General features: G+C 37.1%; 2 protein-coding genes across 5 annotated transcripts in view; one reads left to right on the plus strand and one right to left on the minus strand.

Moving 5' to 3' along the window:
- The first annotated feature begins 84 nt into the window (after positions 1–84).
- Positions 85–24,434, plus strand: part of LOC108100532 (brain-specific angiogenesis inhibitor 1-associated protein 2) — a 33,375-nt gene continuing 9,025 nt past the window's right edge. For all 4 annotated transcript variants that reach the window (XR_001771996.2, XM_017204491.2, XM_017204492.2 and 1 more), the window contains exons 1-2: positions 85–321; positions 17,489–18,203. Coding sequence is in view for 3 of the 4 variants with exons in the window: in XM_017204491.2 (XP_017059980.1) it covers positions 18,159–18,203 (45 nt within the window). In the remaining variant the exon portion in view is untranslated. The remainder of the gene's footprint in view (positions 322–17,488; positions 18,204–24,434) is intronic.
- Positions 15,927–17,454, minus strand: LOC108100533. The gene is made up of 3 exons (XM_017204494.1): positions 17,293–17,454; positions 16,539–17,091; positions 15,927–16,479 (listed from the first exon to the last, which is right to left on the minus strand). Exons 2-3 carry the CDS (start codon positions 17,071–17,073, stop codon positions 16,310–16,312), a joined length of 705 nt encoding a protein of 234 aa, XP_017059983.1. The 5' UTR covers positions 17,074–17,091; positions 17,293–17,454; the 3' UTR covers positions 15,927–16,309.

A 24,434-nucleotide genomic window follows, 5' to 3' on the forward strand; every position in this document is an offset into this window, starting at 1 on the left:
ATGTTGAAGCTTAGATGGGGAAGCTTTTTGGCGCGAGGCGCTCGATGGATCCCATAATGAAAAGTTTGTTTTAGTTGAGTTTTGAGCTTCGATGCGTACGGTTCGCTACTTCCGATTTCGCGCGATTCTGAAACCCGGTTTGGTGCAATTTAAACTCGCAACGCCTGCGCACTTACCGATTCCAAAAATACGACTTTCGGAGTGCTAACCGTTTGGGTTTTTTGACAAAAACATAATTGTGAGAAATAAAAAACTTCCTCTAATTTATTTTTGGATTTACGCATTTTGGATTTGAGCGACACATTTTTTGGCGTATTAAAGGTGAGAAATTGTATTTAATATCTGCGCATTATTGAATTTAAAAACCATTTATTACTTATGGGCGGACAACTTCCGCCCGATCTCAGAGATCCCTTTCTATTTACCACTTTCAGTTCAATGGATTTCCAGAAGTACAAGTATTACTTAATTTCTTTGCTTAATCCGATTTGCGTGCATTGAACTTTTCATCTTTGGGTATTTTGTGCTGTAATCGTTGTTATTGTTATTGTTTTTTTTTTAGCTTTGTTGGACCTTATTTTGCACCGACTTCTTGTGGTTTATTCTTGTTGTTGCTGTTGCGACTGTTGATTGTTTTTTTTTTTGTTTCTCCACCATCTCCGTCTGGTAAACGGCGTGTTCTCATTTTATTTAATGAGTTACCCGGTATTTCAGCCTTTGTTTTGCATTGTTCGAAACCCTGTTTGTTCAATAGGTTTAAAACGTTTCAGCCATTCAAGCCAAAACAAAATTATTAGCAAGTGGATTTGACTTTAATGGGGCTCTCTAACATCACTTAAAGCTTTCATGAATGAAATGTCTGGAAAAAATATTTCTATAATGTATTTGTGTTTATTTTATCATAAAATAAAATGAGTGTAGGCTCCATGTTTTGGTAATAGAATTAGCACAAAAATGAATTATTTTAACTTTTTTTTTTTCTTAGTTATTTATTCTCAGTCTTAAAAAATTGATTTCTTAACAGTTATGACCAACCAAGTTGTATTATAACTTTCAGATACTTTTCCGTTTGATACATACATAATACATAAAAAATTTTAGAGTAATACAGCTGGTTGTAAATGCCAATTTTTATGTTCCCATTGAATAATGGCTTTCTTCCGATAAAATACCTTACCGGGTTCACTAGATAATTAACTCTTTAGCAAGTTAATAACCTCTTTGACTTTAGCCAATCAAAGATCGATGTCAAAATTCTGCGCCCAGCATGTGCGACCCATTTTGGCTGAAAAACCAAAAAAAAAAAAAAAAAACGGACAAACCATCAAGTCACCTGTTCGATCTTCCGATCTCCCGGACAGATGACCGGGCTCATTATGAGCCAGCCCAGCTAGCGGTAGATTTGGCTCAAAAGCAATGCCGACACCTGAAGATAGAATAGCCATTTGGAACCTATCGCGAACCCAAAACCAAAACCAAAACCGAAACCAAACCCACTCGCGAAAGCCACAAGAAGGCAATTCTGTGCAGAACAAAAGCCAAGCGATCGAAGCCATTAAGCCTGGCCAAGAGACTCTCTGCGAGCCCGGCCAAAAGTCATTAAAGACAAAAATCTATTGAAAACGGCAAACAACACGCCTTAAAAATGCTTTGCTGTCGATGTGGCGGAGTGGAAATATTTCTGCTGCACATGGGAGTTTTTTTTTCGTTTTGGCCAGGTGTATGGATGCCCCCGCCTAACCTCCCCATTTGTTGGCCATGTTAATTACGCGCTTATCAGTTCGTTACAAACGTCGGAGTTTCTCTCTACCAGGGGGAGTTGGGTACAACCCACAATTACCTGGACACTCCGCTCCAAACATCCAGTCGAATTCCACCGGCGTTCTAATTTCTTTGCTCTCTTTTCGCTACGATTAATCAAAATTGTATCTATCGGATGCAAGGCTTCCACAATTCATCAGCATGTTCGAGTACATATACACATACGTGTGGCTGTAATTACTGGATTCTGCATATGAGTACATAATGATAACCCTCGGAGCGATCCATTCGCGCTCCATGCCATTTGGCTCACTTTCTCCTCCTTTTGGCGGAGGATTGGCCACTCCCCCTCCGCCTGCCCCACCGCCTTTCCCCCCCATTTGACAATCTATAAAAAATATTGATGATAATATTCAGTTCGGTTGATAGCCGAAAGCAATTACGAGAAATCCAGGTAGAGACCACTTTAGGTGCGGATCGTTTTTAATTAACAGAACCATTAATAATGTCGGTCAAATAGTTTCAGTGCGATGTTGTGCTCTTAGAAGATTTACATTTAAATATATCTCATCTAACGAAGACAACAATTTAAACCAATTTAAAGTTTATTTCAATAAAAGTCAAGCCATCGACGTAATTGGAATTGAATTAGATTGTTAGTTTTGGTATTGAAGATTTGTATCTTTAGAATGAAGGATAAATATAATATTATTCTTTACAAGTTTTTAAAGACAAGTTTTTATGTTGATATTTGTTCATATTAATTCTTTTTGGTTAAAATTCCATTCAAATATTTCAATTTATGATATGACTTTTCTAACACAACATTTTACATCATGCACATTCTGTGAACATTTCATTGCATAACTGCATTGGCATAAAAAAATCAATAAAAATGTCACCCGAAAAGGGAAACTCACAGCACATTTTCCGCTTGCGTAATATCCCGAAGAAGCCACCAAAAAATCGGAAAACTTAAGCGGGGAAAAAACTGCACAAAAACAAGACGAAAGCGTTGTCAAAAATGTTGAATTGAAAACTTAGAAAAAAGGGTAAAAACGAAACCCGCCAATAATGGTTACTTTCTAACGTGGCCAGGCTGTTTCCTGATGTCCCATGGCTTTCCTAGGATTTCCTTTTTATCTCTTTGTTTTTCCTTAGCTCTTTGCCATGGACATTATCGCCCCGAAAACTCACTTGACAGCCAGACACACCGCCCCTTCGCTCCCCTTTTGCACCATTGTCATTGAAGTCGACGACTCCACGCAGACCAACTGCATTTCCCACTCAAGACAACATTTCATAAAGTTTATTAAACTTTAACCAAATTGTTAAAGCGTCGATTTGCCCGCTCGCCGCTCCCCTCGATTTTGTCCCACTGCATTCACTTTTTATGCGGTGGTGCTAGTGGTGCTGCTGCTGTAGGCGCTCCAAACGAGTCCATCAACTTTGGCCAGCAACAACTCGGACCGAACAACCAAAACAAACTGCCACATTGGCCGGAGCTGCATTTGGCTCAAATGCATTGGTAATGGCTTTAACCGCGGCCCGCTGGAATTCGTTTTCCTTGAAGTGGCAAACGTTTTCCTCGCAACACCACCACTCGAATCATTCAGTGCCACTCGGCTCGGATTATTTGCATTCGCGCCGCCGCCCGAGAATCGCAAATTAATTTTCATTTTGCGTTAACTGTCAAAAAGTAAAATCTATTAAGTGATCGCTTCCTACAGAGGAAAACGCGATATGGAAATGCATGAAATCAATTCGCTCTTATGCAACGGAAATGCTGTTCCGCAATAATTTATAAATAAAAGTGGCACATATTTACCTTTGAAAGTGAGCATTACATAAAAATATAGAGGATGTTCCTGGTTTTTATAATAGATGGTATATTAAAATTAAACATTGATCATGCTTACTTTTCCAATTAATTATTGAAACATTGTTTTCCATCAAATAAAATGTTCGTGTATAAAAACATTAACATTAACATGAACTACATACTATTTTGTAATAAATTAGAAAAGGTTAAAAATAAAAGTTTATTGGTCTACTTTAATTCACTGATTGAAATTAGGTGCCTTAAAACGATGTTTAATTTTCTTTAATGTCAATTTAACTGATCGTCAGGTTAAAGTACGTGAAATAACAGTGAAGAAAATTGGAAAGCGTGTAACAGGAAGCACTGAAAGAGTTTTCTTCATGGTCTTTATATTATTTGTACCACACTTTGCATTTTGTTTCCACCAACTTAAATCTAATAATTCAACCTCTTAGTTACTTTCCTCAATATATAAAAATACACCTGTTTATAAGAAAGGTTAATCATATCTTTCACGTGTGAGAATACAAAACCCTACAGACAATAAGAATAGCAAGACATGCCAGTGCATTTGACTTAATTAGGAAATTGTACAAGTGCATGGGCTGAAACCCAAGACTCCAACGGCAATTGGCATTAGCCACATTAACCGCATTTTTCCATCAGTCAGCCGAGGTAAACCGAACGATATGTCGCTACTTGAACAACCAGCCGCCTTTTCCTTCACCCACGAAGTTGCAGGTTGCAGGTTCGCCTTTAGTGCTGCATTTGCATTGAAAGTTGTTTTCGTTCGCTTCCAATTGAAATCGAAAATTCCAGCCGGGAATTGCGTTTCTTTCAACTGGTTAATGGTTAATGACAATCGATCGCAGGGAAAAACTTATTTGGTATTGAAAGCGTTCAGTTGTCGGTCGAACCGGCTGACATTGAAGATCTTGGCGAAATGTCAAATGTTAACAATGGTTTTTTGTAACTTTAAGTAGGTTCTTTGTAGGTAAAATAAATACAAGTGACTTACAAGTTTTTATTTATGTGTTTGTTATTTGTTATTAAAATACGGAAACCTTGTAGGTTTTTTTGTTTATTTAAAGATTAAACTACAAAAACCTCAAACAATATTAAATATATGTTGAGCTTCGACATTAACTGGATTACATAAAAAGGCATCAAAGATAATTTCAAGTCACAACCAGATTTTACAGCCACAAATCTGAAGCCGTAATTTAGTTATAATTTTCTATATTTATTTATTACCTCATTTGGGTCCACTCCAGTACTGCCGGCTCTTTGCCTTCGAAGAGCAAGTTTATCCAATTCGATTGCGAAATCGAAAGCCTTTGCTTTATTCGTGGCTGAAAGAAAAGAATGCGGCAATAATCGCCAGCAGCCAATAAACATAATTGCTGGACGGTTTTGCCAATCATTTCGTGGGCGTGTCTACGTTGTTTTTTCCTCTGAATTTCCTTTGCAACAATTTATTTCATAGAAAATCAATTCAATGCGCAAACGGTCGAAACTTTCATTAAAAAATGCCAAAACGTCTAGGACAATTGGACATTGCGCATACGCCCGGTTGGCCACAATTTGATTATGGAAGTGCAATCTGAAATCGTTTCCTCATCGAATACTGTAGATTATTTATTCCCCGCCCAATTTTCCACAACACGCGAAATAATAACACGCATGTCGACCCAAATTTTGATACTATCTATTTATTCGATTTGCTCTGTGTTACAAAGTTGTAAGTGGAACAAGTTTTGGCTTGATCCAATGACCTCAAAGCGAATTCAAATTGAGCGGAGCAAAAAAGTATGGCTAAGTAAAAAAGTTCACACCTAAAAGGCTTTGCCTTTGCTGGTGGAAAAAAAAGAGCCCAAAGCTACGATTTATTTGGGCCAGGCAAACAGCGAGCATTCCAAAATGCAGGTGAATAGCCGGCGAATAAGCCGGAGCACTCTACTTTTTATTTCTTTTTTTTTTTTTTTTGCAGTCTCTGTAGTTCAGTTCACTCCACCTCAGTTTCTGTTTCATTTTCATTTTCAGTTTCAGTTTCTGTTCGGTTTTACCTTGCCCAGCCCAGCAAATCGACTTTTGTGCCCGTTTTCAATGCAAATCGCATTAAGGCAAATGTTGCAAACGGCAGCCAGCTTTTTTGCACACACGCCACTGGTAATTTGTAACAATTTCTTAATGACCAAAGGAGCGCACAACAAAGCGGCCAAACGAGCCTCTAAGCCAGTAAAATGGAATGAAATTAAATGTTATTGATAGCCAATCGTGGAGATGGACATGCAAAGCGAAACTGTGAAGGTTTTTATGCTCACTAAAATAAAAATCGATCTAAATTAAAACAAAAAAATGTTTAGATTGTAGGCTCCAAAATTAACCGAAAAACAAAAAAACAAAATTTGAACACCTGGCATTGATTAAATGGGTTTGCTGGTTTAAAAAAATTTATTTTGGGTGTGCTGATTAAAACATGAAAGGATATAAATTCATGCAAAAAAATATACTCAAATAATTTTACAAATAATTAAAAGGTCGCTCAAGAAAATTTCAAAATAAAATCGGAGGTATCACTTTTAAGAAAATGATTGTAATTTAAACTTTTAATTATTTTTATTAACCAACTTGAATTCCTCTTCCTATACTAAGTATACTGGTTTTATACAAATATTTTATTTCTCAATTCAGGTTTTTAAGTATTTTTATCTTCAGGACAACTTCCCAGTTTAATTTATACCTGCGCTTAATACCAGCCATATTTTTTTGCATATGGTTGCTGCATTACACTATTATTACCTGATTAGTGTGGCATTTATTTAATTTAGCTGCAGTTTTGCGTCAATACCATGCATCAGACTAAGTCAACTGTTCGGACTTAATTGCCTTTCGGTTTTCTTAAGTGGCTAATAAGAGAGTCTATATTGGCTACACGACCAACTCCGTGAAGTTGCTAATGCTTATTACGCTCAATTTGCGTTGCTAAGCTGCAATTTTTATGGACGTTCGACTGATGAAGTTTGGACCATCTCCGTTCGTTGGCTTTATGTTTTGCATACTCCTTACCATCTCAAACTTCACGCTCGCAAATCATGGGATTAAAGTAAAAGTGGGGCTTTAACTTTTGAAGTTTATGCGTTTGCAAAAATAATGCTTTTGTTTAAGAATGGTTAATGTTTTGAGAGAGGTTTAATCTGCGATTTTAGGATGAGAAAGATGACTTTCACAAACTTTTCTTGGGAAAATACAGTTAAGTGACATTGTTAGCTTCTATAAAATAAATTAAAGTATTTATTTTAAAAGCCTATTTATATACATTATATATCCGTTTCATTATAACTTTGCGTTGGTTATTAATGAGCATTTTTTCTGCTTCATTACAGGTTTGTAAATCACTTTTTGGATGAGCTAAGCTCACGATCTTCGGCGCAATTTCTATTTTTAATCGAGGCTCAAGTATGTGGGTAGGGATCCAAATGCAAATCAACGTCGACAACAAGCAAACAAATCAAAAATGCTAATTACGCAGGTAGAAATCAAAGTTGGGCCAGCAAATGAGAAAAATGCGAAAAGGAAAAAACAGGGAAAGCAAAAACAAAATTGGCTAAATCGACGAACCGCCGACTGCCAATCAATGTGACTCTTTGCCTAATGGATATTGAATTTTTGGCCATTGCCAACGGATTGAGATTTATGCCAAATGTCTGCGAGCTTTCAAGTTCAATGCAATGGGAAATTTCAATTAACGAAAAAATGAAAAAAAGATTTCCAAAAAAAGTAGCAGGCAGCGGAGGGAAAAAATAGAAATTGCCCACTTGAAAGCGGACTCACCGCCTTAAGCAGACAAAACAGAGGAAGCGACAGATGACCAGATACAAAGATACCGAGATACAAAGATACAACGAACGGTCTTGTCAACCAACCTACGCTTCTTTTTTTTTTTTTTTTTTCTGCACTTGACCGGCTAATGGCTTTTTTGCGTTTCATTGAGGCAAAAAAAGGGGGAAAAAAGGGGAAAAAAGTGGAAAAAAGTGCCTTATGAAGCTGTCCAGCATCTTGGCTTTTCACAATTTGGCAGCTCGTTGAAAGTGAAATGTGTGAAAATGGCTAATTAAATGCTCGAATGCCGCTTCTTCTTGGCTTGGGATAATGTGATTTGACTAGCTCACGTCGCGGGGTTTCACTGCGGCTAATTATGAAATTTCTGTCGGTCGAAACAAATATACTAATACTTTTGTTTCTGCCGCCTTTTTTTTTTTTTTTTAGTTTGGAGAGCAAGTCATTTCCGTCGGTTTATTGAGTGATTTTTACGACTGCGCCGATCCCCAAAAACTTGAAAGCCCCATTTGTTTACTTCTGTGTGTTTCACTTTTTGTTGTTCTGCCAGCGGATCAACAAAATGTTTAATAACGCTCAGCACGTAGTTGTTATTACGCATCAAGTTCGTTGCTTGAGTCTTTTGTTTTACGAGTAATTTAAGCCAGAAATGCTTATCATAAAACTGGTCGACCATAATTGGGGTTAGTTTGTTGAGTGTGGTTTTGATTTAATGCCTTGTTCGTTTGGTATACAAACCTAGTTGTATTTGAAATGGAGAAAAGAGCGTAAGATTAAGAATTCGTGCTTTGAAAGTAGAACTTGAACCTATTAAAACTGTATTCTTTATGCAATAAATGTTATAGAGGCGAGATTTCACAATAAGTGGATACTCTCTTACAAAATTAATTGGCGAATTCATTTTGTAATTTATGCAAATCTCTTGAACCCAATGTCAAACCGTTGAACTTCTATGAAATGAATAAACTGAATAGAAATCTAAACCCTCCCAATTTTTTGCACAAAGAAATGGAAAGATTATCGGTCGCTAAGAAAGGGAGAAATTCAGTGAATAGCAAATGCAAATTTCGTTTTGCATAATGTAATCTATCAGAAATTATAGATTCTGTAACTGGTTTTTTTCAGAATCGAAGGAATGCAAACGCAAGCAAAGGCAGACCTGCAAAAAATAAAAACCAATTCTAGCCCAGATCGAAAACCGGTTTTTCCTAATCAAAACTGTGTCAAATCTTCAAGAATGCGCTGGAATTACTCGGATATTTTTAAATTGCAAAAACAAAATATTTGTTTTAATCAGTTGAGGCATTTGTCTCTCGATTGGCAAGTCGAATATTTCAGTGACTTTTCGGTTTTTCCTTTTCGTAGACATTCTCGAAACTAATTGGGCCTTTGACTGCATAAATAAACTCGAATCGGTCGCAGAAGTTCATTGACTTGGATTCTAATGCGATTTCATGGTTCGGACTTATAACTGTGCCACCTTTCTGAAGTCGATTAACGAACTGGACAAACGTTAGAGACGCAGATTTCAGAAACCAAAGTGGGAAAGTTTCAGGTGAAAGGGCGTAAAAAATTATACACGAGTATATATTAAAATTCATAGAATTTAAAGATTTAGCTGCATATTAAATAAATACATTGTTAGCTGTTTAAGGGGTTATATACCTTTTTCAAGTTCAAAAAATCGAAAATTTTTTTATTATTTTTTTTGATGTACATACTTTCAACAATTTTTCTGCAAAATTTTGTAGAGATCGGGGCACTAGAACCTAAGATACAGCCGTTCATAGCGCACGGTGAACATGACTACCTAATGTCCACCTAAAACTTTAAACGCGATTATCTCGGAGTCGCATTTTTGAGAAAAGGTCATTGCGGTGAGCACGATATCTCGGTAACCACTACATCGATCGATTTGAAATTTTGGGGGATTGTTTGTAGATACAATAGCTAGTTCGTGAACGAAGGAATTTTTTTTTCGAATTTTTTTTCTATTTTTTTGGGGCGAAAAACTAAATTATTAGACCTCGAAAAATCGATTTTTTTGATAAAACAATCGCTGTAACTGTAAAAAATTTTTTTTCGTAAAATCCTTCGTTCACGAACTAGGTAACACTATATACTAACGTAGTTTTTTTTCATTTTTTTTTTAAGTTGAGCCGTTTTCTTGTTTTCATGCTCACCGCAAGCCTCTAATGAAAAAAGGACTTCTGCGGGAAGGACTATAACTTCCACAATACTCAAAATTTTCACTCGAAATTTTATACAAATTAAGTTAAGGACACGTACTTTGATAAAATTTTTATTGATTTTAAATAAAACAATGGTAACATGCTAAAAAAAAATAAATAAAAACCATGTATTTCTCTGGTGAAAAAGGTATATAACCCCTTAAGTAAAACCTTGACTTCGCTGAACTCTAAACATCTCTCATTCGTAAATCACCTAAAACAAATAAATAATAATCTGGCAAATATTTATTTGTGCTGTGGATTCATAATAATTTTTGCTGTCGTGAGTTTAGATAAATATTTATTTGGGATTAAAATATACTAGAGAATAATTCCTCCGAAAAAATCTGTTTATATTTATTTAAGTAATGAGCGATTCGTTTTGTGGCTTGACAAATTCATGGGGTTTGGCTTTCGGTTCTCTGAGTTTCTCTGAACGCCTCTAATGGCATAAATAAATTTAGCCAACGAATGGTACTGGCAGATACTTTTTATATGGCAATTTCTTAGCTGAGATACTGAGATATTCTCGTTAACGCTGGTGGGGCTTTGTTCTCATTCAACCGGAGTTTGATCTTTGTTATTTCGGCTTGTTGTTGTGGTTTGTGCGGTTGCAGTGCTGAAAATAAAAGTGAACGCCGTCTTCAAGTTGTGGTTGCTGCCATCGACGTGTATCTGGCAGATATTCAATCTTCATCTTTGCCATCAAATCGTTCGTCAAACGTGTTTTATTGTCTGAGGAGATACTTGCGCTATTTTTCTGCCTTCTCTTGTCTTCTCATCTCAAGTGGGTTCTGATTCCCCCTCGAAAACCCCTCTTCCATTTATTCCCTCGTATTTATGGCCTGGCCCAGGCTTATACTTCTCGTTGTGGTTGCTGCTATTCGGTGGTGTTACCTGTATCTGTATCTGTGTCTGTGGCTCTGGGCCTGGGCAGTCACGACATCTGAACAAGCAGATACTCGTACAGCAGTATACAGATACAGATATAGCCGACGACAGCTCAAGGTCGCATTCCTTCCAGCTGACGCAGTCATCAGTTGCCAATTGCCAATTGCCAGTTGCCAGTTGCCAGTCGCTTGGCGATTTGTTTCACTTTCGGGTCTTAGGACCCCACTCCGAGTATCTCTATTCTGCTGGATTGCCGATTGCCGAGTGGGCGGACAAATGAGTTTTGGTTTCGGCTACCGATCCGCTGCTCAGAGCAGGAAAACCCCATAACAAGTGCCTCGAAATCAATCAAAATGTTTTGCGTTTATTGGAAGCATGTGGAAGTACTAAAAAAATTAGTTCCGCATTGGGTAAATAATGTATGGATTTCCTTTAAAAAATATATAATTATGTATTATTTAAATCGAGTTCGTTCCGGTTTTACTTCACAATTATTTGCTTTTGGTATTAATAATGATAAATATTGTTTATTGATATTAATACTCTTTCCATTTAATTAGTAATCCCCTTTTCAATTAATTTATTTGCTATGCTTTTAACCATTTGACTTTAGTATCTCGACTCACATATTTTAGTATTTCTCATTATGATCACCTACTACTTCGATTTTTCCTTGGAATTTTCCCTCGCTAACTTTTATGTGGGCGGAGATCGCATAGGCAGTTCCTGTTCAAAGATTTAGGCATTGCCATTAACGCTCCCAGAGAAAAAGCGAAGACAAACTAGAGTCGGCACTTTGAGATTCCATCTGCACCTAATTTATGATGGGGAGAGCTTCTTTTTTTCCCGCCACCAATGGCAATAATAAACAGGAGATGCCGGTACGTGAGCAGTACGGCTAAATGGAGTCACGATCGTTCAGACAAGAAGATATGTATTGTATGTGGGGGCTGGGCAGCCAACAGCCCAAGTTGGGTGTGTCCGGGGATCAGCCTCCTCCAGCGAGGGGAATCTCGCCGAGAAACACAACACAGCTCAGTGGGTTAATAGAACAGTGGCTTTGAAGAGAAACACTTTACGCCAAATGAGGATCTTCTAAGGCCAGATAGTTGGTAATTAATGTCACTTAGTTTTATTGATAATAACACTGTTTATAAAATGCCAACAGATTACTTACCTTTCCAAAATATTTTCAAAAATTTTATCATGCGTAGTTTACCTCAAAAAGTTCATTGATTAAAGAGATTCGTTTAGTTTATTCCTGATCGAATTTGTTAAGAATTTTATTATCTAAAACAATAAGATGTAGTGTTTCTATTTTAAATTTTCACTCTAGAAATTTCTTAGAAAAATCTAAAAAATGGAATAATTCTTGTGATTCTTTTTTTACCATATTGGTTGCAGAACAAATTTTTTTTGGTAGTAGATAGTACCATTACCAAAATATTCTCTGCAGCAAAAGTACAATATATTTTGATAGGACAACCAATTAAGAGCTCCCAATAATAATGGTTTCTAATATCATTTGTTGTATAGTAAATACCAATGAAGTAACCATAAACAAAGGCACAACTTTCTTCCTTAGCAAAAATGTGTTAAATTATTTACTGGTCAAAAGTTAATTGCATATGGTTTTGGGTGGGTTCAGGCCAGCGGGAGGGGGCCAAGCAATAATGAAGGTGAAGGGGCGAGGGCAGGGGCCTTGGGGTGGCTCAACTCTTTTTGTTCAGTTCAGGGCGCAAAGAAATATGGACCACATCTCTTTTTGGCTTTTTAGCAGGCAAGTGGCAGTCGTCAGCTCCTCCGGTGCGTTCGAACCGCTTGGCCACGGTTTTCGGTCTTCGGATTTGGTCTTGGTTCGACAGCCCAGAGAGCAAAAAATAACTTAAACTTTTACTTTCACTGCCAATTTGAGTGAACGAACAGGCCTCGTCTCTCAATTTGCATGGCAGCTGGTTGAGGAGTGCGGAAAAAGGAGGTTTTTTCTGTTTTTCTGCTTTTTTTTTTTTTTCTTCTTTGGAATGGCTGAACAATGTTATTGTTGTGTTGTGTGCGGTGTCTAAGACTCATTTGCAAACGTATCTGGCGGCAATTTAGCGCAGAGATACTCGTTCGCATGTGTGCAACCTGTGCAAAATACCCCTTCGCCCAGATGCATTGTCTCCGGCCTTTAGTTTAATTTCATTTTCACAACACAACCGGTAAAAAACATCTTCTTCGGTTCACCTTTGTGTCCACGTGTATTCACATGTGCTGCAATTTGATCGTCACGTCGCGATTTCAGCCGCAGCAGGCAGCAAATGTTAATGACGAGCATTTGATAATAGCATTCGACTTGGCACAGCAATCTTCTCCTTCGGCTTAACTGATGTTGGACATGCTGCCTTAAGTTGTTTACCCGACTATTCGCATGTATTTCGACTGTCAGGAGAATAATGGTCGTTGACTGCTCATCAGCTCTTCGATTCGGGGAAAGTTTTTCAACCGATCGAGGAGATTCGCAGGAAGGGAGGATGCATTTAACGAGGGGTCTGCCCACGCAAATAAATAAATAAAGTAATCATGGGAAAAGGTTTTACTTGCATAGGAAAATATTTACTAGATAGTTACTTTATTTTTATTTTATAAAAGTTAAAGGGTTAGACAACGCGAATAAATAAAGAAGAATGAAGAAAGATCTTACTTACATTGAAAAACAGATACTTATTTAACTAGTATTTTTTAAAAGCTTAAAGGGTTAGATAATTCAAAAATAATGCAATTAATTGTTTACCAAATTAAGAACTGTTTAAAAAAAGATTATATATTCTTATTGATGTACATATATTATATTATAAATTAAATAATTTTGAAAATGTTTCTTGCCTTTGGATTGCTTTGCTTTTTCAATAGGATTAAAGAAAAATGTACAAAACAATATTTATAGGAGGTTTTTTGAACTATTTTTTATCTTAATCTTAAAATACTTTATGTTTGTCATTTATTAATTTTTCATAAAAAATGCAATGCTAAGGAGGCAATTAAACGGCAATAATCACACAGCACAAACTCTTAGCTGAGCAATGCTATATTCGATTTGCTCGGGCCAAGTTAGTTGGCTGGCGATTCTGGCCTTGTTCTTAATAGACAAGCGCTGTTTTTGCATATATTTTCATGGCAGATGCATAATTAAGCCGTCGTCCACGCCGCCGCCGTACTGAGATATCGGGTTCCACAATTGACCGCAGTGACGATGCTAACCTTGCACGAAAAGAATGCAGCTGCGAAGTTCGTTGCCTAAGTCTTTCGTTTTGCGGCCAGCTGCGGGAATTCTAATCAAGGCCCAAAGGGGCGTGGCCCTGCCAGAAGTCACGTACAACGAAAGCCTAACAAGAAAAACAACAAATAAAACCTAACTTTCTTTCCGACACTCTCACTTTGTGAGCTTATCTGGAATGTGTTTATCTTGCGTCTGCATAAATATAGAGATGCGACATCAAGCATTTCGTAAGATTTAAATGCGTTTCGTTCGGGCCATGTTTTCATTTTCATTCGGTCGTGTGTGTTTATGTTGGAAATCTTCCGATCGGTTACACACAGATCGCAGTTAAAGACGCGTGTGCCTACGTAATCGACTTGGCACGTCTTTTTTTTTTTTTGGCCAGGTGAAAGACCCCAAGATACGAAAGTCGCCCGCGGCGAAGTGCTGACATATTGATGCTGTCTTCTCCACGGCAGTTCAATGGCAGCTCACAATAACAGAATCAGGCCCGAATAGTGTGTGCCACACTCGATTCCACAATTAAGTTGGTAAAAGTCAACAGTCTGAGCTGATATACGAAGTGAGTTTGAGATACGAGTGTCACTATGAATAGAAATACGGTTGAAATTGAGGAAGAGAGATTCAGTTCGAAATTATAGTAATTATATTTTGTACGTTGTAATGAAGATCCACGTGACAATGCAAATTAATGTAATGACATCTTGAGAAGGGATGAACTGAAAAGTTGAGAAAATGTAAACAGACTTTAGGTTTTCTTCATAGGAAAGAGCTTATCTGGCTTGAAATTGGTTAGACCTTTAAATTATTTGTTGAGAATGAATCAAAAAATTATAATAAATATTTTTAAAAATATATTAAATATACTTTACGTTTTATTGATCTGTTACATTAATGTAAGCATAAGGAAGTAAACTTTATATCAACTTCAAACCAAACTTTACATACTCTAGTTTCCTAAACATTCTTCAATTAATTGCAAGCCTCGTTGTAAGAGAATCGAAATCAAATTAAGATTCCGTCCAAAGCTCCGATTCGGCCCCCGGCTGAGCCGGCTTGCTATAAATTTGATATTCAAAGTAAATTTTCAATTTCTACGCGAATAGATATTTCCATAAATAAACTGCATAAATCAGAGCTGCGATCGCGGAGCTGACAGAGCTCAAAAGCGAACACGGCTCATTAGTAATCAAAAGCTGTGCAGCTCCGCAGGCTGAGAAGAATTCGGGGCCGAAGGGGGGCCAGAAGAATCGGAGACAGGCTCTGAGACACGTCCATTCAATTCTGGCCGAGAGCAGAGACTTGCACAAATTGTTGCACAAGCGGCAGACTCGAGATTCGTGGGCTGTAAGTGGCTGCTTGCCACTGGAGCGATGTCGCCAACGCATCGAAAGACTTTGCCTCCGGCGGCTTTTTCTACTTCCATTCATTACGAGAAAAAATGTGTGTTAAAATTTTGTCGACAAAAAGGTTATTGTTTCACCTAAAAGCTAAGTTTGTAGCAGAACATGATATACATTTACAAAAAAGCAAATAAAAAATAAATTAATTAATAAATAATCTTTCAGACTCACATTTTAAATTTCTTAGGAATAGGGTTTAAATACAAGCTTCTTAATATAGGACAAAAATTCAGAAAAAATTCAACATATTAAAATACAGTTTTTATATCTGCACAACATATTTTTTAGTTATTTTTCCCCCTAAGCAATTCAGAAATATAATAGAAACTATTTATTTTTCTCAGTGCAGTCTCTGAAGACCGATAACCAAGACTCTCCAGACCACCAAGCACAGAACCCCTGTTACCTTGTTGACTTTGTCTTAATGGCCAACCGTCCGTGTTGCTCTTTGGCAATTTAAATATTTTAGCCATTTCATTTTGAGCTGACCGGCAAAAACACTCGAGTGTCGCTTGTTCGGAGGAAAAAAAAATCGTCAAAAATTTCTACTATTTTGCATTTCAGTTGTGATCATTATTTCAGTAGTTTACAACATTTTTTTCATGCTGTTCACTAGAGTTGTTGATGTTTAGAGGAATTCGTATTACAGAAGCATAAGTATTCGGGCCCTTAAAAAAAATAGTTTAAAAATATTTACCAAACCAATGGAAAAATGTGTGATGTTTTAGTTTATTTGTATAGCGACCTTTATGTATTTTTTTAACATCTTGAATAAAGGTTAAATGTTCAAGGGAAATTTTCTAGCTTTTGAGGTTGTGTCGAATGATTTACGTGATTTGGTTTTCAATTAAATTTAGGCATTTTTCATTTAACACCTTGGGTTTATAAATGCGTAAATATTTTTGATTAATTAGCAACTTTATTAAATGCTACACATGTCTTAAAATGTTGACAGCATAGAAATTCGAGTAGTGTATTTAAGTCTTTTGAATAAATAAATATTTGATACACATATAACAATAATATGGTAGCAAATAAACTTGGTTATAAAAGCTAAAACAATATGTAGAGGATAGTATATTATCTCTGTTGTTTCAAATATTTAACCGGTTTTGTTAGAGGACTTTTTGACCTTGATCTTGGTTCCCACCGAAGACTTTTTGCGGCCATTTAACTTGGCCTTGTTGGAGGACAATGCAGCTGGTTTGGGCTTAACCACTCTGGCCTCGACCCGAATATAAAGATCGTAGTTGAAGTCGCCACAAGTTTTTCCTAAGTAAAATAATAAAAGTTACTTAACAATAAATAACACGTAGTTAAATAATAAATACCACAACACATTTCCTCGCCACAGGACTCGCAGGTCATCAGTCGAGTTTCCACTATACCAGATTTATTTTTGATCTTCTTCACACAATTGTTCAGAGCGAATTCCCGGCGATCGCGAGCCTCAGTCTTGAGTTCCAGCTTCCCCATCTCGACCATCCGGCTGAAGTACTCCTCCTCCTGTTTGTTCTTGGGCCTCAGCGTGGTCAGCATCTTCCAGTCGATGGGCACGGCACAGAGTTCCATGAGCACCACATCCTTCATTTCACTCGGCACAGGATCCGCATAGGTGTACATCGCCTCCCTTTCTCCGTTGGCCCTCAGTAGCTTTCGCATCTCCTTCTTGGGCATCTTGAAGGCGTAGTCCTTCTCCCGGATCTTTATCTCCTCGGCGCGCACCTTCACCGGTCGCATTTTGTAGTCGGGCACCTTCTCCAGCAGTCGCTTGAACTCCTCCACCGTTTGGATGTTGCTGCGACTGAGGTCCAAAACGGGCACCACCGTTTTCTTTTTGCCCAGTAGGTCATCTAGCTTGCTCATTTTCACTTAGTATACCAGCTAGAAAATAAAGAAAATGTTTTCAGAAAGTGTTGGAAATCGTTAAATAGGAAACCCCACAAAAAATAAAAATATGAAATAATACTTTAAGATACAATTTTGAAGTAAATTTGTAGTAAAGTAAATAAACAAGTTTAAAAGTCAACAATTTTAGAATTTGTAACCAGAATAAAATTATTTTAATTTGTAATATGTATTTACCTTTTTATATTAAAATATTATTTAGTTATTTGATTCGGATTCTAGATTTTCTCTGCTAGCTTCAACTTTTACTCGTAAAAAATCCTTTGCTTGTATCGATTAAATATTTGCCGGTTGCTAGGCATTTTTGCTTATCCAATTCCATTCGTTTTCGATGCCAGCTGACTTACCGAACCTCCGAATTCTCTCTTTCCAGATTCACGAACAACTCTATCACGTGCCGAAGCCACAAGTTGTTGATAAGTCGCTGGGCAAACAAAAAACAACAAACACGACCCGAAGACCCCACAAACCCGTCGAGGAACCAAAAAAAATAAAAACCGAGAAACAGAAACAAACAAATCCAAAACTCTTGGCTGGCATTTCATTTGGCCGGATCGCGTTACGTGGAGCGGTTGGTTGAAGTTTTTGGTCGTCTGCCCGCCGAAAAGAAAGTCACACGACAGTAACGACAAAAAAAAATAAATAAACGAGAAACGAGATTTCCAAGATTCTGCAACGAAAGTCAAAGTTACAAGTTTACTCCAAATTCGAGTCTTTCGGCCCGGTTCAACGTCTTCCAACTTTCGGGTCTCCAGTCTTCGGTTTTTTGGTGTCTGCCCGCGTGTGTGCCACTTTAGAAAGTGAAAATCGAGTGCAGTCCGCGGCATTTTTCTGAATCAAAATCAAAATCCATCGGCGGCCTTTGGGCGCTGCAGTTGAAAGTGAATTTTGTTCGGTCTGCAAGTGATTTTCGATTTTCGGCCGCTCAATTCATCATTATCGATCAGTAGCCCGCGGTTTCTGGCTACTTGAATCCACTACACTTCACTTCAATTCACTTCACATCCATTGGCAGTTGGGCCCGGTAAATAAGTTCAGCAGCAATGGAGGCCGAGGAGGTTACAAAACTCGTCGATGGAGTGTACAGGGTAAGCATTTTCCTAATTATTACAACATGTCGTATTTGTTTTATTAATTAAAGCTTTCCATGAGGGGTTAATTTTAAAGGAAAATGAGAAAAATTTCCTTATAAACAGCTGCAATACTTACTTTAATGTTTTAGGAGTTAAACGAACGAAATGGCGCATATCAAAATAATTTAATATGTATTTTAAATTGGAAAAAAATATTCAGACTTTCCATTTTTAATTGTGTATATAAATTAGAAACTAGGAGCTCTTTTGACCTCTCTGTGGATAATTTCTACCACTTTTAAAATTATGAAAGCAGATGTTATGAAACGTTTCATAAGAATTATTAATTCGTACCCAAATTATACATCATCTACTCCACTTAGCCGGGGGTCAAATCAAAACTTATGTAACCCCACTGGCACCTAAATACTATTTCATGAAGGCCATTTCTATTAGCCACTGGTAACTAATTTACTGCTAGGCTCGTAACGATGTTTACCCTTTTGGAAAACAATTTATAACTTTAAACGTTTTCTTTTTGTAGACTAAATTTATCGCCACACGCGATCTCCATAAGCGGCTGCAAATGAAAGCAACCCAAAATTAATCTACAAAATGAAAACAAAAATCCGTGACTTGAAAGTTCACCTTGAATACCCTTGAAATTTTACAACCATAACACAACACAAAAGTAAAATAATGAATTTAATGCAGATTATATATTCCCAAGGCATGTTAAATTTTTAGTTGGTTTAAAATTGTAAGTTATTATGACTTCAGCTCACAAAACTTTGGCAGTAACTAAATCGTAAAAGTAATTATAAATGATTTGCAGTTTAAACTTTTGATGGTTGTTTATTTAGTAAATAACCTTTGTTTTTATACCGGCATTAATGTCTTTATTTTTAATAATGTAGTTGAAATGCTTTTGGATTTTATCCATAAATTATTGATGAGTAGTTACTAAAAAAAAAAACCGGTGAATGGTTACAAACTTCGGCTTAGGTTTTAGGTGCCACTCAAAAAGGGTATTTAAATCATAACCAGAAATGGAGAACCACAAATATTTGAAGATAAAAATGGCAAAATAACATTTGAAAGTGAGTTTTTTCTTGTCGACTGTTGGCTGCTGTAAATTCATAGCCAAATTTGGTCACGACATACGGTGGTTGTGTTGTGTTGTCTACTGTTTGGTAGTATCTTTCGGCATAGTTTTTTGGCCATATATAAGTCTCGAATAAACCCGTATAACCAAGCGAACAAACGAGTTCAATTGGAGGTTTGATTTGTTTGCTTGCGGATCCCCACAAAATCCTCCCAATTCAACGACAGACTCGACGACTCCGCCTCAAGAGTTTGGCAAGTTTTAGCTTCATTTTTGTTGTTTTTTTTGTTGTTTTTTTTTTTTTTTGCTTTTGCAGCGGTTGCATCTGCCCCAAGTTGAGGTGTATTGCACATTTCGCGCATCTATTTCATTATGTAACTTTTAGTTTTTTTCTTTTTCTTCTTCGAAATGTTGGCGTTGCTGTTTCTGCGGTTTCTGCCGCCTGAAAATTGCGGAAATTTTTGTTTTTGGCCCGTTTCCTTGGCTGTGTTGCACATGGCTGCATTTTCGCGACCACCATTTGCATTTTCCATTTTTCCCGCTTGTGTTATTATTATTTTTTTCTGTTTTTTTTTCGCACTGTTATTGTTTATTTGTGACAGAGTCGCAGCCGTGTAATGTAAATCGAATAAATAGGTGCCGCTGGCTGTTTTTAATTAGTGGGCCGCGGGCACTTGTCAAACGAAAGACTCAGGAAACGAACTAGCTCTGCCGGTGGCAGGAAAATAAATCGGAATTGGAATCTGAATGAATGGTCGTGCATCAATCAACCGAAGTCACTTCCTCAACGCATTCCAGATTATGAGTTAATTCCCAGTGATTTATGCGCAATTGTCTCGCTGAACGGGTTTATCAATCGTTTTACTATATCAACAATTTATTTTCACATTTTTTTCTTTTGTTCAATGCATTAATTGTGACCAATAAATCGTCTGGGACTGTGTGAACTCGCTTCTGGGTTGGTCTGTGCAAGTTTCTGAACGGGTTTAAATTAATTCGATGGCTATTCTAAACTCATTAGCAGACCGCTTTTGCCGGTCTTTATTTGTAGCTTTGATTTGGCCTTTCTAAAATTGGCACACTTAAATGTTTTAAGAGGGTTTCTTCACGTGCGGGTATGCAAATGGAGCAGGAATGCCAATTTTTACTGGTCATTAGCCAGTTGATTAATGAATGTTAAGTTTTTTCTTGCTCCAATAAATTTTTAAAGACAGCTCTCATACACTTGAAATCCTGTAAGTTAAAATGCTTACATTTATCCTTACTCAAAAAAAATGTACAGGAAACGGCAATTTTGACAAGAAATAAATAATCGCTTTCAACAAAACATTTTACCATGTTTGTTGAAAAAAATCTGTTAATTAAAGGCTTTGGGTTGGGTTATAATTTATTGTTATTTTCGCTGCAGTTTTATGTTAAAAATGATTAATTCAGGTATCCTCTGTATTTAAATGCTTATATAATTTACCAGCTTTAATGTAATATATGAAACTTGCTTATTTTTTTTCTTGCACCCGTAATAAATCTTAAACTCCGTTCAACCATAAATTTTGAATGGCAAACGAGTAAATTTGGTTGAGAGATGTACTCAGCAGATGATTGCTATTGCTGCTTTCACTTTCCCTTTTTTAATATATTTATCTTAAAGCAAAATATTATATGTGATTCTGCTGAAAAATGTATTTAAAATTCAGTTACTTTTAAATTTAAATTAAAAGTGAAACAAGCAAGTATTTTTCCCCAGAATAGTTCAGAATTGGTTTTCTTTGTGAAAAAGTAAGAATCACACAACCTCTCGAAATTCTCTAGCGAACAATCCGTTCTCCTCTCTCGTGAATCCATATTTTTTTTCGAGTGAATAAAACCGCAAGTTGGGCCGTCAAGTCGATGTTCAAAACGCATTTCATTCAAACAGCTGCCAGAAAAAACTGCCGCTGGCGATGAATGCCTTCGGATTGTTTGTCATTCGCTTAGATTTATGGCACATTCCCCGCAACACACATAAATCGAAACCGAAGCCGCCGGTGGGAGCCTGATGCCAGTGATCGGATCAGAATGACATCCAGCTGACCACACAAAAGCCAACCTGCTGGGAGAAAAAGTATAGTAAAGTAAAAATAAATAAATAAAAGGCAGGCGGAGGGAGGAGAAGGAGGCGAAGCCCCTCAAGAGTTTTGCTGAAGCTCCGCCGAGAAATGCAGAAATAAATTAAAATTGCAGCCACCTAATGCCCAACGACAGTCTGGGGGATTGGATCTCCATGGAAAGCCAAGTGACTAAAGGCAAGTGGCAAGTGTGCAACACTCGGACCAAAGAACTGGGAACTGCAGCTGATTGCCATGTTGCAGAGGCATTTCTAAGGCTGCCATCGCTGCATTAGAGGTGCCACTTGCCGCCACTCGGAACGATGTCACTTCGTCTGGATGGAGGGAATTGAGGGGATGGAGGGGATTGAGGGGATCCGAGGAGGGAAGGAGGAGGAAAGGAGGACGTGGGCATGGGTATGACCATGGCAAATGGAACTGGGTTAACGTCCGACTCGCCGGCGAGAAGCCCTAGCAGTCCTAGTGGTTCCATTTCTCAATTACCCTATCTCAAGGGATTTTGTAGGTTCTTTCAAATGCCTAAAAAAAACGTATTTTATTTAATATATTAAATGTTCAAAGAAGTATTTGTTATTAAGATCAAAAAAAGATATTCGTTTTGTATAGCAGAAACTATTACAAATGGGAAATATATATATTTTTGGAAGAACAATTTTTGTTTGATAATTATGTTGAAGAATGTTTTTTTTGCTTTAAAAACATTTGAAATATGCATCTTCCTTTAAACTATATATCACTTTTTAGACTGGCATTTTTATTTATTTTCAAAATTATATACTTTGTTAGAAATACATATAAATTAAAATTAAAATTATTTCACTACATAAGAATGCTATTCGCATTAAATTAAAATAACTTAGCAGGCAACCTACGCCAACATATTATAATATATCTTAGTTCCAAACAATTAGCAAAAAGAACATGTTTCTATTAATCATCCTTTCATTATCGTGTCCTTTGCCCATATATGCTTCCCTATCGCCAAGGACATCTACTCTTCGCTTAGAACAGAGGAAATATTCCATTTCAGCTGGTTGTTAGCCGACTGCCTGGGAAGAAGTCACGCAAGCGAGAATTATTTACGTTTAGCATTTTTCACGCACTTTGCGTTCATCTGTCGCCGAGTTTGAGGGGATTGGGGATTGTCGGAGGAGGGGGTTTAACTTCGGCTGTTGCCACTCCTAGGGAACCCCCTGCGATCCCCGCCCCTGAAAGAAGGCGTGACCGGTTGCGCCTTGACGCCTTCGTTGAGGTTTTGTCAACAGTTGACTTGGGTTGCCAGCGCCTTTGAATTGTTTCGCTGGCAAACCTGTTGCGTGTTGCCTTTTGCATTTGTTGGTTTCTAATTGGCATAATTGCGGTTTGCCGTCGTTGTTTCGTTTCGGTTAGTGCTGCATTCTCGCATGCTCACAAGTGGGTGTGTCACTCGCCGGCGTCGTTAAATTATGGCCTAACCTGAAAGAGGCTCTCCAAAACCACCGACATTCCCCTAATCCAAGCTACCAATGCGACACAGAAACAAATTATTAATTAAAAATGTTTTTTTACCTTTCTAGATTTACCATTTAAATAGTTTTGAATATATATGAAATAAATGGAAATACTTAAAGGTTTGAAAAGTTTATTTAATCTTTTCAAATTATTCAAACAAAAAAATATTTATAAATTAAATATAATAAATGAAACTTTTAAGTAAATAGTATTCTTATACTGTTTTTATTATCTACAATTTTTTCTTCTAGTATTTATTTAAATGGTAAACAAGTTTTCTCTCAGTGCACCGCCCAACATTCCGCCTCGTTGGCTTTTTAAGCAAATGGGAGGCTTTCGTGTTATGCTCTGCATTTAGTCTCTGTTTTAATTAAAAAAAATTACACATGTGTGGCGCTCACTGCTGGCGATTTATGTTAAGCGACGATTAGAGACCAAGTCATTTGGGTTTGGGTTTGGGTTTGGGCTGCGGCTTTGGATTGGGAACTGTGAACTGGGATCTGGATACTGAGTACTGAGTACTGAGTAGTGAGTACTGAATACGGGGTACTACCTCAATTAATTTTGGGTTAAGTGTTGTCGGTGGGACGCAGATTTGCGGGCGTGATAAGCGATTGCGTCAGCTTTTGGCCAAGAGTGGGTGAACAAGGAGAAATGTTAATTGCTGGATCGAACGAGCAGGAATTTGTTAAGCGTTTAGGCCAATTACACGAGCTGATAGCCATCGCAGTTAAAGGAAACATGGTTTGCACTTAGGTAACTTAATTGCGAACGATACAAGTACTTAAAGCAAGTTAAAAAAAAATTAAATTGGATTTTTAAAACAAATTTTCATAATCCCAAAAATATATAATAGTTTATTTGAAGAAGAATAAAGATTTAATATTGCTAATCTATATATTCTATTGCTAAAAGTGTATCTTTTTACTTTCCTAAAGTTAATTTAAACTCACTAAGCAATTTAATCTTTAATGACTTATCCGAGTCTCAGTTATTGATTTTATAATCTGTTGTCATAATTACTTTCAAGGCTATAATCATTTTACAAAACCCAGGGTAAGTCCCAAGTGAACACTGAGATAGCGATCCCAAAACACTGATTGCATTAACCACAAAATGTGTTTGCCGCAAAGCGTAGAAAAACGAAACAATTAACATTGATAAACCCATAAACTCACAGCCCCAAAGGTCTTTGAAAAACGCACTTGAATCCACGAAGTTACTTGGGTATCCGTACGTGTTATTAAAGTATCGGTAACCAAATTAAATAAACTACACTGAGGTCAGTCGAGTCAAGTGCACTTGTGGAAAATAAACACTAGAAGATACACCGAAATGCAGATTTGCTTGCAACGGATATCTGTATCTTTAAGCCAACAGTATCTGTTTCTCAAAGTAGAGCTTCCAAATAAATCAGTTAGCTAGTAGATCATAAAAACAAACACTCAAGCAAGTTGAATCGTTAAGCGGAGACGACCTTGCTTTTGAGTATCTAAGTATCTGACTATCGGAGTATCTAAGTATCTGAGCTGGAGTGCTGGCTCG

The sequence above is a fragment of the Drosophila ficusphila genome, unplaced genomic scaffold (assembly GCF_018152265.1).
Source record: "Drosophila ficusphila isolate 14025-0441.05 unplaced genomic scaffold, ASM1815226v1 contig_286, whole genome shotgun sequence".
NCBI lineage: Eukaryota > Metazoa > Arthropoda > Insecta > Diptera > Drosophilidae > Drosophila > Drosophila ficusphila.

Excerpts from the sequence above, each read along its gene's own strand:
- LOC108100533 (XM_017204494.1), bottom strand. The coding sequence starts at position 17,073 with ATGAGCAAGCTAGATGACCTACTGGGCAAAAAGAAAACGGTGGTGCCC. Across the intron at positions 16,480-16,538 it reads TGGCGAGGAAATGTGTTGTG|GAAAAACTTGTGGCGACTTC; the intron begins GTATTTATTATT and ends TATTTTACTTAG.